Raw genomic sequence first — 14,433 nt, forward strand, 5'->3', positions numbered from 1 at the left:
ATAATAGATACATAGTTCATAAGAGCCTGTTACATAATAGATACATAGTTCATAATAATTTTCATTGGCCATAGTACATACATGTTTCATAATATATACAGTGGGCCGTAATACATACATGTTTCATAATATATACAATAAAAATTTAAAAAATAATAATAATAAAAAAAAGATAGAAGAGAGAGAGAAGAGAGATTGACACGGAACTACTCCACACTGCACAAATCTGTTCCCAATTCCTCCAGTTTCTGCATTATCTTGCATATTTTGATGCGAAATGCTGGCTGTTTGATCAGATAATGCTTATGAGAAGTTGCCTGTTCCGGAAGCTACACATGCCACTGTGCGGTTAGAGGGCATTGGGTCAAGTAATGGTCTGGTTTACCAATGCCTCCACAGACACAACTTTCGATATTTGCAATTCCTCTCTCATAGTAATAGGAGGGGAAAGGCCCGTGCCCCGTCACAAATCTCGTTATTTGTGGGGAAGACTCGAGACGATCGAGTGAAACTTTATGGTAATATTCATAGGTCTTCCTGCTTTGTTCGGTAGAGTCCCATTCCCATTGCCACTGGTGCTGAGCTGCTGTCCTTGTCGCTTTTTTAAGGTGAGACCACAGGAGTTTGGTAATTACGCATTGTGCATCGATATTGTGAGCTGCTTCTTTTGCTAGCCTGTCGACTTCCTCATTACCTTGAATGCCGGCATGTGCCTTTATCCAAGATATGAGGATATTCATTGTCGTCGAACGCTCCTTCAGCGTGTTCTGAATCTCCGCTATGATAGAAGAAGGATGTCTGGGATTTCGTAAGACATATATGACCGAGAGGCTGTCTGTAAGAATATTAATAGTGGATCCTATTGGGGGGCTTGTTAACTCGATAGCTTTGCGAATCGCAATTGCTTCAGGCTGGAAAACTGAATTATTCTGTCCCAAATGACCTTTCCATGTTATCAGCGTTTCCTTGTTCTTAGTTACTATAAGGCCACAGCCTACTTGTCCGTCAACTTTGGAACCATCCGTATAAACATAATATTGATCCTTTATCTCAGAGTCATCTTTCCATGATGTGTGGGCCGAGACTCCTTTTCCATAGTTAGACAAATGCATGACATTTACTGGCCTTATGTTTTCATGGAGGCTGTGCTGAGAGGTGGTGTGTGCTACAACCCCTTTTCCATGGTGTGAAGGATGGGTTGCATTTATGAGACGTTTTGTTTCATACTCCTCTGGATCATAGCATAGCGGTCCAAAAGTAGTGCAGAGATGTAATTGGAGAACAGTCGTTACTGCTACTTCTTGTGCTGCTCTAATATGTAATGGCAAAAGTCCCACCAGTATTGTGGCTGCCGCTGTCGATGATGTACGGTATCCTTTTGTAATAGCCAAAGCCAAGGGGCGTTGTATACTACTGAGCAATTTCCTTTTCCTTTCGTTCATTGGAGTTGCCCAGATTGCCGCTCCATAGAGGGCCATTTTTTCCACGACGGACTGATAGAGGATTTTTAGGATATGTGGTCTCAGGCCCAGTCTGAGAATTGAAGCCTCAAGGTATTTGCAATTGCGTGTGTCCTCGCGCGGACTGCTCTGAGATGAGGCAGCCAGGAGAGCTTTTCATCGATTATAAGCCCCAGCAGTTTTAGTTCCCGAGTTCGTTTGATTGTATGGCCCTTTAGTTTCAAAACTGGATTTCTTGCAAGAGTTTGACCTGGTTTGTGTACGATCAAATACTTTGACTTTTGCTCCGAGATGGTGAGTTATTTGCCTTCACAGAGCCGTACAAATTGTGCTATGGTCTCATTACTGTTACTTTCCAGCTGGTCTCTCGATTTGCCTTTGATGATAAATGTCGCGTCATCAGCAAAAGCAATCACCTTTGTGTGGGTTGGCCACAGTCCTTTGAGAATGGAATTAAAAGTTGCATTCCATAGGTCAGGATCTGCACATGCACCCTGAGGGCATATAATACAGGGAGTGGTGGCCACAGTTTGAAAAATGATATAATGCTTTAATGATTCAACGCAAAATGCCGTTTCAGATCGATAGGACTTCTGGTCTGGCTCCCCATTTGGACTAAACATAATAAGATAATATCCTGATAAGCATAAATACTCTGCAACGTAAACGAACAAATGAAATTTGATTCTTAGTAAATTACGAATTGAATGAGAAATACTCAATCGTCTATGAAAAACTGTTTCTTTTTTTGTTTTGTTTGCTTAATTTCTTTTATACATCGTTCTAGATCTATTATACAATTTGAATAGAACATGTGGCAATGATTAGATAATTCTTCAAATGATATAAATTTTGTGCATTCTGAGTTATAATATGGACGAAATATAACGCTGTTAAGTGAACCTAGCGCCAGAGTGTCGCTGTGGTAAACACATATAGTGAATTTTAAAGAGTGCATTTATTCTATTGTGGTTTACGCGCTATCGACGAAGTAGATTTAATTCAATCCAATAAGATAATTCAATCAATTCAAACCAATTAATTCAATCCAATAATGAAATGCAATAAAAAATGGGTATAATTTAATATTCCGTACAAGGAAGTCATGTGGTGCACACATCAGATTTGTTGTTGTTGTTGTAATTGTTTAGATAAATCTATGCTTCATCAAGCTCACAATGTGTTTCCAGTTATTTCCTGCTAAACAGTCTTCCTACAAGGTTCTAACAAGCTGTTCCATGTTGAGCTACACTCTTCGGCAAAAGGTGATGAACATTCTGGTTGCTAGCTTTTTTAAGTTGTAAATATTCTTTTATTTATTGATTTAGCTTTTTTGATACATATTTATTTAAAGCCTTTACGATAGAATTCTGTGGCGGCAGGAATCCTCTTGTTAAAAACGATTTAACCTTATAAACATAATGTTCCTTTTACGGCTATTCGGCTAGTCCCATGTAGAAGTGACGACTGACGGTTTTTTCCCTACCGTTTAATAATGTTACTTATTTTGCACTTCGAAATGTTAATTCTTGAATTTTAAAACGCTTTTGAATTATGTAATAATAATATTTCTCTTTCGAAGAGCATTCCTTAAATCCACAGTTTGCTTACACGGGACATTTCGAAAGTAAAATAAATTTAAAAATAGCAGATGATATTTCTCATTTCAAATAATAAGTTGCTGCTAGAAAGTTTTATTCCAAAACATTTACTTTTTTTAAATTATATATTTATTCTTTAAAATCGTTCTAAAAATATGCAAACATCCTCTGCAATATTTGCTTTTATGGAACTAAATAAATTCTAAATATTTCTAAACGCATAATAAGCTCAAGATAGTGAAAATATGTAAAATGAAACTTTTCAGACAGTGAAATTGTACGTCAGTTATGGAATGAATTGTTAACAGAGAGAAGAAGGGGAGAAAAATACAATGTATAGATTTTTGAAAATGAGCTTACTTTCTCCAAGGCAGCATATAAAATTGTCTTTGCTGGACACACCAATTTGCAATGGAAAGCATAGCCATAGGCATCGACGACACGAGCGAAAATGTTTTCGCTTTTCAACTGCTCAACAAACTTCTCCACGGGTTCTTTCAATCCAGAAATAGTGACAGAATCTGAAGCATTATCACATGCAGGATACACATTTTCTGGACACTTATTTACTGCCTTGTCCCATGTTAAACCTGGAAGAAATATGACGGGCATTTAAACTTTTAAAATAAAACCGTTTTGACTAGAAACTTTCGAATATAGAGCTACATGTCTTTCTTTATGTTACGTAATTACCAAACAGTATATGAAATATTACTGAGAACTAGAAAGAAATTCGATTGAATATTTCATTTTTTGACATGCTATTTAAGTATTGCTGATTTAATGACTTCTAAAATGAGATGATACACTTTAATGACTTTTGAAATAAGACAGCATTCTACAGATGCATTGACGGGTGAACAAAGACTGTTGTCATTGTTTTCAGATAATATTACAAACTTATAAATCAATAGAAAAAATATTGTTACATTTGCTAGTTAACGTCAATTAATGGTAAGACAGAATCATGGAAAGTAAAACAATTTTTCTCATTTACGTTAAGTTATAACGTTTCATGAACTGGAAAATTTATATATTTATAACGTTTTAATGAAAAATTTATATATTTTGTATAAAACTAATAAGTTACGTCGACGTACCTTTTAAGAACTAACAGCTGTATTTTCATGCTCGAATTTTCAGCTAGCACTTAGTTTCTATTAAGAGTCATATTATGAGAGATATTAGAATAAGATCACCAGATTATTTCGTACTATATTACCTCTGCTTAGGTACGAAAACAGATTATTTCGTACTATATTACCTCTGCTTAGGTACGAAAAGAGAAGCAGGGGCGAGTAAATAATTGTCATCCTATTCTTTGTTTTAGAGTGATTTGTAAACTAAATCCGTCTTTGATAGTAACTGAAAAATTTTACATAATTTCTATAACTTCTTGCAGAAAACAGATATATAATTTCATAACTAATTAGAAGTATGAAAACAGATCTTTGTAGTTTTTGACTTTAAACTTTGTTTGATCCTAAAGAAGAGAGACCTGTGTTAGATCCCCTTCGAAATCAATAGAATTTACATAAATCTGCCCTAATCTAAGAATTTTTCGTTCCTAATTTCATAAATGTCGAATTATTTTTTGATCTTGTTTATTATCTATATGTTATCTTGAAATTATTGTGTTTACTGAAATTTCAGGAATGAAGAATTAGTTCGATTTTCAGTTAAATATATGTCTTACATAAGTTCATTTTTTTAAACCATTTCTCAAAGATTCACAGGGTACGATTGCAGCATGAAATAAGATGTTTTCAAACAGTGGCCAAATAGTTCTTGAATTTTTCAGCCATATGATGTGTACTAGTTTTTAAAATCAGCAAGATTACTTTTAACGCTGTAATTCCTTCAAAGTTTGTTGGAATAATTGTTACCATTACTGGTAATGTAACTTTAATTTACTGTCACAGTATCCATATATGCAATATATTTAAAATGCAATTCATATTTAGTAAGAAATAGTTTACTACATGCAATTTAACTTCCCTCCCAAATTAATTATTCATAAAATGTATTGTTGCAAATTTTGTATTTAGATAGCTAATGCTAGTAGAATTATAATTAAAATCATTTTATTTCTCCATGCAATGCAGCGCAAGACGAGTTTTAAGAGAAAGCTGTGCCGAAAAAGTAAAAATACAGGAGCATGTGCATTTAACATGGAGTATAAGTTTATCTCGATAATTTATGTTTAATTTGAATAAATATAATTGACTACTGTGTTAGCTGTAACCGCAATTCTACTCTTTTGCTTTCCAGAAATCTCGAGAAGCAAATAAATTATCAGGAAAGTTCTCGCGACCGATTAAAAGCTATAAAAAGCCGGAAAGAGACATCTCAGCTCAGTAGTTTAGTTACTGTTATTGCGATTTGTTTTAGTTCCGCGCGAACGGAGATATTAAAATTAGTTTTCTCTTTCTCTTTGATCTGCGTGGTATTTTAACGTTTTTAGTAGTTTAAAGTATAGCTACTGGTTCTATTGCGTTTTGTTTAACGTATTTGTGTTGTACTTGTTATTACTTCCTATTATTGTGAACACTTGTACCAATATCTCTAAGGAAAATTCCAGCGTTTTGTTACATTTCCTGTGATAAGAATAAATTTTATTTACCTTTTACCATATTTATGCATTCAATTTATTGTGAACCCGTTCGCACACTCATTTTAAATTATGTCCAATGGGGGCGTTTTTTTAACATTTTGTCTGTTACTTTTATTTATTAAATATCATGTTCTTCGAACTTAAACCATAAATTCAGTTCGAGGGCAAGATCGCAAAATAGTTTTAAATTCAGCATATCTTTAGAATTTCTGATACACAGTCTCGCGCACTGGAGATAAAAATGGTTTTTTCTGTGCAAAGTTGACATGGCTCGCTTTGAAATTCTTGAGTTTGTGAATCAAAAATTCGTTAAAGGTGTACAAAATATGAAATCGATCATAAAACAAATACCAAATTTCAAATTTGGGGTTACAGATGCCCATATTCGCAGTATGATTACGCCATTCGATGGCTCTATGTGCCGTTGTTTTATCACAATGCTAGAAATAGACGTACATTTATGCAGATTTTTCCTTATTTAATTTCTTCAAATATAATGCAGGACTCTTAACATTGGGTGGCAGCAGTTTGAAACGAACATTTATAGTGATTCAACGCAAAATCGCAAAACGAAAATAATAGTCCTTCAGGGACAAAGCACCTTTCTATCTGGAAAAAAAAAAGAAACACTAACAGCTTATTTAGATCTGAGCAATGAATTTCTTAAGTAATGAAAATTATTTGCACTAATCATTTCATTTTCAGGAAATGTAGGAAATGGCCATGCAACTGTGACTTTAACCAGGGTGTAGTCGGTAGGGAAAATGACCGACTCGGACTCGTACTCCTGGAATTTTAATGACTCCAACTCTGACTCCGACTTTGACTCCTTCATATATATGTAAACATATACACATAGGTACAGCTTATTTTTAATAGAAAAGAAGTAATAGATGCTACAGGAAAAAATTGATGCATAGCAAATTTTTCATGTTAATTAGTATTTGTAATGAAATGAAAGAACTGTAATTAGTAATTTCTAAGAAACAGTAAAACTTCGGCAAGATCCTCTTTGTTAGAGGACCATAGATCGGATTTGATAAACTTCAGAACTGAGAAGAGTCTTTCCACACTGACTTGAGTAGGAAGAAGAGCTGCTACTGTTAGGGCTACTTCCTTTAACTTTTCAAGGTAGATTTTTTAAGTTCTAAAAGAGGTGTTTTGTCTTGTCTTTATTTCTTCAAAAACCGTGCATAAATCTTGTTTGCATTTTTTCATTTTTATATCTAAAGGCTGTTGGTTATTTATTTTCATTCGCCTTGCCTTAGCCTTTTCAATACTATCCAAATATTTCTGAAAATCTAATTCATCAGTGGAAGAGGATGATAGAGATTCAGTTGCAATATCTGAAGTTTGACTGTCCTGATTTGAATACTCCAGTTGTTCTGAGAATAATTTCATTCTTGATGAAAGTTCATAGATGATTTTCTTTGCCTTTTTACTTTGTTTGTTATCCAACAAAATTCGGCGTTTTGGATCTACATATATTGAAACCAGCACGATCTTATAGTCTAGCCAACTAGTTTCTCTTTTCTTCATTGAAGAAATGATTCCTTCTGCAATAAACCCTCCATTTCAGAAAGAACAAGCATCGCATTCTTCCAGTCTTGCCTTTTGTTATTTCTTTAGATTGTAGCTTTTTGGTGGCTATATATGGTATAGAAAGAAGCGTTTCCAATTCTGCAAGATCATTCCACAGTCTTTCTGTAAGTGAAACATTAGGGTTATCTACATCTTCTAACATTCTCATTTCCTATTAATTCTTTAGATTGTATAGTGTTATTTACATCTTCTGAAAACGTTCTTAATCCTCTAGTAGTTACTTCTTTAAAGTTCTTAAACATTATATATGTAAACGCAACGTATTAATTTTATTTAAAATGTATTTTTACAATTGGCAACAACAGTTTTTTTTTTTTTTTTTTTTTTTTTTTTTTTTTTTTTTTTTTTTTTCAGAACGATAATAATTTGATCTGTAATGTTTTTGAGCAGTAATGTTGACGGTAATGTTTCTGAATAAAGCAATTAACTAACAATTAATGTTTGACGGAATGTGTTTTTAATAAAGGAACTAATTAATTGCTAACATTTCAGAAGTGGGATAAACTAGAATTATTATCTAGATTTAACAACGTATTGCCTTAACGTACGCTAAGCCTAAACTGAATGCGGAAGCTCGCCAAAACTGAAAGTAGAAAGGTACGTGAATTTATAAACTGTTTATGTTATGTCTAAGTATTAAACGGAAAGAACTTAAGCATAATTATTGTATTATTATTTGAAAATTGAAGTCTAAGATGGCTTATTTGGCAAGAGGCAAGAAATGTGACTTAAAAGAACTGGCTTTGGAACTTGATGTAGATGTCCCTTCTGATATTAAAATTGTAGGCTTAAGAGATATGATTTTGAATAGTAAAAATTATAATGAAGACTTTACTAAACAAATACAAGATAGAATTATAAATGATCGTTTAGACAAGGAAAAGTTAGAAACTTTAGAAGAAGATAAGCAAAGAGCACTTGAACTTGAAAAATTGAAAATAGAAGCGGAAATCAGAAGTAGTAATGTAAATGATTCTGTTCCTTCTAATGTTAGTAGATGTAATATTTGTGATATGAGTAAATTAATGCATAAGTATGATTTGAGTGAAGGTGATATAAGTTTTCATCTAGTTTTATTTGAGAGACAGACACGATGTATTGGGTTAGAAGAACAAAACTGGGTTTCTCAGCTGTTGGGTCTATTGCCTTATGAAATAACTCAATTAATTGCCCGTGAATCAGAAGAAAAAGCTAACGACTATAAGCACGTTAAGCAACTGCTACTGAGAAAATTTAAGTTAAGCCCTGAACAGTTTCGGCAAAAGTTCGTTGATCATATTAAAACATTGCGTAATACGTGAAAGGACTTCACGTTTGAATTAAAAAATTATTTTGAAGAGTGGCTTGCTGGATTAAATGTAACAGATTTTGACTATTTAAAACAACTTATTATTACTGATCAATTAAAGAAAAGGGTCCCCGCTGCTATCCGAGACCATTTCATCGATGATTTGTCTAAATTCATTAATCCTGAAGAGTTGGCTGAAAAACTAGATGAATATGAAAATATTCGGGCAGGGATAAAAGTACTTCAAGTAGAAAATAAAACTTTTAGGCATAATTCTAAGCCCAAATCTGGTTCTAAATTTTATGAAGGATCCTATAATCAGTATTCAAGATAAAGAAATGTTAACGATTCCATGCAGACAGATGGTAATTTCAAAGTGGGTTTTAAAAACAGTTTTGATAATAAATACAATCTGAGAGATAAATTTTATAAAACAGACGAAAGGAAAAGGGAATATAATTCTGGCTTCCGCAATGAAAAGGGTGAGCCGAAATGCTTCAATTGTGATGATTATGGACATATAGCGACGGATTGTCCTCAACCTAAAAAAGAAATTATTCGCAGGAAATGTAATGAAAAGGGTCATACTTTTAAAAAGTGTACGTCTAAGAATCCAGACTTGACAAATGTTAAAAATAATTTATCCGTGAACCAGAATTCAGGTGTTTCACCAGCTGTATATTTAAAGTATGCTCGCATCAACAATGGAGAAGAAATTACTGCAATCATAGATACGGGTTCTAGTTCGTGTTTATTGAAACAGTCTGCGGCTAAGAGACTGAATCTTATTATAAAACCTGATGTGGAGGAATTGTTTGGTTTGGGGAACCAGAATAAACCAGCCGCTAGAACATTGGGAAAAGTAACTGTTAACTTAGAGATTGATAATGTGGAAGGAAAGGACATTACAGTTCTAATTGTAGGAGATGAAACGCAACCATGCGACTTATTAGTTGGTCGAACATGGATTGATTTACCACATATTGCATACGCCAAGATAGGTAATACCTTGCACATACGCTATGCTAATGACTGCCCATTTTCACAGTTGCAAAATGATAGCAACACTCCGCGAATTAAACTGAAGGCTTCCCAAGAAACTCAAATCGAAAGTAATACGGTTAATTTCGGGAAAGTTAAAACTGATGAAATAAATAACGGTTATGTTTTAATAAGTGGATCGGAAGCTGAGTTAGGCTCATTATTGGAAGTAATACAGGGAGAAACATTGATACCAGTCATTAACTACAGCGATCGAAAACTAATTTTGAAAGAGAATTAATGTATCGGTAGAGCGGAAGTAGCAGAATTAGTTGAACCAAGTTCAGATCAGAAAACTGAAAATTCAAGTCAAAAGGAAATACTGATAATAAATGAAATTAAGAAGTTTAGGAGACCGATTACTTTAGAAGAAATTAAAGTTAATAACAATATTACGCCAGAGAGAAAACAGGAAGTTTTACATTTGATAAATGAGTATCGAGATTGTTTTGCATTAAATATGGAGGAATTAGGGTGTACAAACCTAACAAAAATGGATATTAAAGAAATTGAAGGGAGTAAGCCTATTTGCATGAAGTCGTATAAAACCAATGCCGAAGAGCGTGCTTCTATAAAGAAGATAATAAATGAATGGAAGAAATATGGAATTGTTACTGAAACAAGATCTCCGTATGCTAGTCCAGTTTTACTCGTAAAGAAAAAAACAGGTGAATTACGATTAGTGATAGATTATAGAAAGTTGAATTCGCAAACTGTTAAAGATAAATTTCCACTCCCTAGGATAGATGATCTTCTTGAATGTCTTAGTGAGTGTAAAGTTTTCACTACATTGGACTTAGCTCATGGATATTTGCAGATTCCTTTAACTGAAGAAGCGAAACTGAAAACAGCTTTCATCACTCCAGATGATGCTGGTCAATTTGAACGTATGATCTTTGGGTTAGCTAATGCACCTGTAGAATTTCAGAGACTTATGAATCAAGTTTTAGGTCCATTGCTTAATAAAGAAGTATTGTGCTATTTGAACGACATATTAATTCCGGCTAAATCTTGGGAAGAAATGATGGAAAAACTTAGGAAAGTGTTTGATAGATTGAGAGAAGCAATGCTGACATTGAAACTGACAAAATGCGAATTTGGAAAAGATGAAGTTGAGTAAATAATAATCAAATGGTATGCAACATGGACCAAGAAAAGTACGAGCCATATTAAACTTTCCTAAACCAACCAATGAACATGAAGTTAAACAATTTTTAGATCTTACAAGTTTCTTTAGAAGGTTTGTACCGAAATACGCAGAGAAAGCTGAGCCGCTAACGAGACTGACGAGGAAGGATGGAACATTTCGTTGGAACAAAGATCAGCAAGAAGCATTCAGTACTTTAAAGAATCATTTAACTAATGAACTAATACTAGCATTATATAATCCGGAAGCAGAGACTGAAGTGCACACAGACGCGAGCAACAAAGAACTGGCAGGAATGCTGTTGCAAAAAGGTGAAGATAGAAAGTGGCATTTAGTTTATTGTGTAAGTAAAGGAACAACATAAACAGAAAAGAATTATCATTCAAGCAAATTAGAATTAATGGCTATAGTTTGGACTTTGACACGACTTCGACAATTTTTAATTGGAATCCGATTTACGGTAATTACAGACTGCCAAGCTATAGTTTATTTAAACGCGAAGAAAACTTCAAATCCTCAGATAGCAAGGTGGAGTAATCTGATCCAGGAATACAATCTTGAAATAAAGCACAGGCAAGGCAAAAGAATGAGTCACATAGATGCATTGAGTCGATCGCCAGTTGATCAGCCAGAAGAAACTTTAGACTCTATAATTGAAACAACTTGGAAGTTTGTTTAACGCTAACGATAGATGAACAAATTCTTATGATTCCGCATTCAGATCCAGAATTACGCAAACTAATAGACATTTTAAAGAAAAAGATAAATGATAGAACGAATGCAGAGAAATATGTAACTGAAAATTACGTCTTGAAGAATAATCGATTGTTTCGTAAAGTGAAAGATCAGGAAAAGGAGAAATTGTTATATGTCATACCTAAATGGATGAGAAAAGGTATTGTAGTAAAATTTCACGATCTTGTGGGACATTTTTCAGCAGACAGAACTGTTGCCAAAATCAAGGAATCATACTGGTTTAAAGGAATGAAACGATATGTTATGCGTCACATTTCGATGTGTTTCGAATGCCTAGTAAATAAACTGCCTAGTGGTAAGAAACAAGGAGTACTGCATCCAATTAGACTTGGTATAAGACCTTTTGCAATTATACATATTGATCATTTAGGACCATTCGTAAAAAGTTCAAGAGGAAATACAGAATTATTTGTAATAATTGATAATTTTACGAGATTTACACGCTTATATCCTATGAAAAGTACTGCAACCAAGTATATGTTAGTTGCATTGAAGAGTTTTGTAGATGATTTTGGGTTACCAGAAAAAATTAGCAGTGATAGAGGAACATGTTTCACAGCGAAGGAATTTCGAAAGTACTGTCAAAATAATGGAATCAGTCATACACTCAATTCAACTCAACATCCAAGTGGTAATGGAATGGTGGAAAGAGCGGATCGAACAACTTTGGCTACGATTAAAACGAGTATGGAAAATCCGAATGAGAGAGACTGGGACAAAAAGATTAAGGAATGCGAAAGAAATATAAACAATATGATAAATAAGACTACAAATAAAACTCCTTTCGAAATGCTTCACGGTTATTCACCAAACTTTAACGACGGATTGATGAGGATGATTACAGATGAGGACGCAAATGAATGGGAGAATCCAGTAATCTACAAAATGAAGCTAGAAAGAGAATTGAAGATATGCAGATGAAAATGAAAGCAAATTATGACAAGAAGAAAAGCAATTCTTTAACATTCGAACGAGGAGAAATAGTAGTTATGAGAAGAGTACCTAAATCAACTGGAGAATCAACCAAAACACAACAAAAGTATCGAGGACCTTTGGTAGTTACAGAAGTTTTACCGAGTGATACCTATAGAGTGACTCAATTAGAAGAGAAGGTGAAAGGACATTTCTTTAGTACGACAGCTCATGTGAGCCAATTAAAGTCATGGCAGTGTCAAGCTGAATCAGAAGAAGACGATGATGATGGTGATGACATTAGTGTTACTGGGGATAACGATAACAACACGCCGCATATTACTAAAACTAGGACACGGAAAAAGAATAGAAAACGACGCTGAATCTATATGACAGCTAAAGACTTTCGAACTATAAACATTAATATTACAGATTTATTTTTTTTAAATATAAGTTCTTATTGTTCCGAGGTCGTAACTAAGTCAGGATGCCCGAATGTAAACGCAACGTATTAATTTTATTTTAAAATGTATTTTCACGATTGGCAACAACAGTTTTTATTTATTTATTTATTTATTTATTTTTTATTTTTTCAGAACGATAATAATTTGAACTGTAATGTTTTTGAGCAGTAATGTTGACGGTAATGTTTCTGAACAAAGCAAGTAACTAACAATTAATGTTTGACGGAATGTGTTTTTAATAAAGGAACTAATTAATTGTTAACATATATCATCAAATATGTACTTCTCCATTGCGTTCCTCCTTTTCCAGCTCGTTTCCTAAGAATGGCATCCATTTTGGGAGTTCCTGCTGCTTTGACTAAATGAATCAGTTTAATCAATAATGGCGAATATCACGTCCATCTTGCGCCCTTATATTTATTTACTAATATGTAATTAAAATAGAAAGTAACTATTTATTAATGTATATATATATATAGTCTATAAATAAAAATATTAACTCAGTTTGTCATTAATTCAAACTGTTCAACAAAAACTGGAGTCGGAGTCGACGAGTTTTTTAGCGACTCCAACTCCGACTCCTTTTACCCAAAAATCTACCCGACTCCGACTCCACAGCCCTGAATGTAACTGAATTAGATAATGCTAAAGCATCATAATGTTGCGCGACCATGCAATTGTGACTATAACTGAGGCAGACGAGACGTTAACGATAATGTTACGATGATTATTCTTTTTTTCATTTTAATTTATGTAAATAAATCGTAGTTTCGTAGTAACTCGATGAGTTTTTGTTGTGATTCTTAGTGATCTTTATTAGTGATATTTTAGCTACACAAATTGTAAGTTATTTTTAATTACTTCTAAACGAGTTATCAAACGTTAATTTTGTGGAGTTTGCACACTAATATCTGAATAGATGGAAAATCATAAAAGACGTTTTCATAATATGTTTTTAAAGTGTTTACCTCTACAGTGGGGAGGATTGAAAGAAAAGATATACAACATATACAACTACTCAAAATGACATAAAAGATTGCTTATGTCTTTAAATGATGAAAGAAATATATAGAAATATTTTCTGTTAAAAGTGTTTATATCAGTGAAGCTATAGAGACATTAGGATTTTTTTAGAAGCAGGAAAGATGAAAAATATGCAACGCCTTCCTCGAAGAAGCTAAACATACAAATTCTGTACGAGATACAAATATACGTACCAACAGCAGCCATTGCACCTGTTGGAAGGCTTGATCTCTCGACAGCGATGCCTCTCCAATAAGCAGAAAGAATTGTCTGTTTAGCTGTGCAACAGCCATCAGCATATGCACATACTAACTCTCCTGTACTGTGTCCAACAATTCCATCCGGGTGGATATCAAGAGATTTGAGCACATCGATAAGGGCGATCTTTAAATATCACAATATGTTATTTATAAGCAAAAAATAAGTTTTACTATCACTATTGCATTCACTGTTATTTTTTTCCATCTAAAGTATACCAAAGAATTTAACATACAGCATATGTTTAGGAAATAAGATTAGGAATTT

General features: G+C 33.6%; 1 protein-coding gene across 2 annotated transcripts in view; it reads right to left on the minus strand.

Moving 5' to 3' along the window:
- The window catches only part of LOC118187786 (fatty acid synthase-like), a 171,565-nt gene that overhangs the window by 93,015 nt on the left and 64,117 nt on the right, over window positions 1–14,433 (minus strand). For both annotated transcript variants that reach the window (XM_085814529.1, XM_085814530.1), the window contains 2 exons: window positions 14,103–14,292; window positions 3,422–3,651 (listed from right to left, as the gene is read on the minus strand). In XM_085814529.1, coding sequence (XP_085670655.1) covers window positions 3,422–3,651; window positions 14,103–14,292 — 420 coding nt within the window. The remainder of the gene's footprint in view (window positions 1–3,421; window positions 3,652–14,102; window positions 14,293–14,433) is intronic.

This window comes from Stegodyphus dumicola, chromosome 4 (assembly GCF_044657685.1).
Source record: "Stegodyphus dumicola isolate Sdum_Otavi_A_Nest chromosome 4, ASM4465768v1".
Lineage (NCBI taxonomy): Eukaryota > Metazoa > Arthropoda > Arachnida > Araneae > Eresidae > Stegodyphus > Stegodyphus dumicola.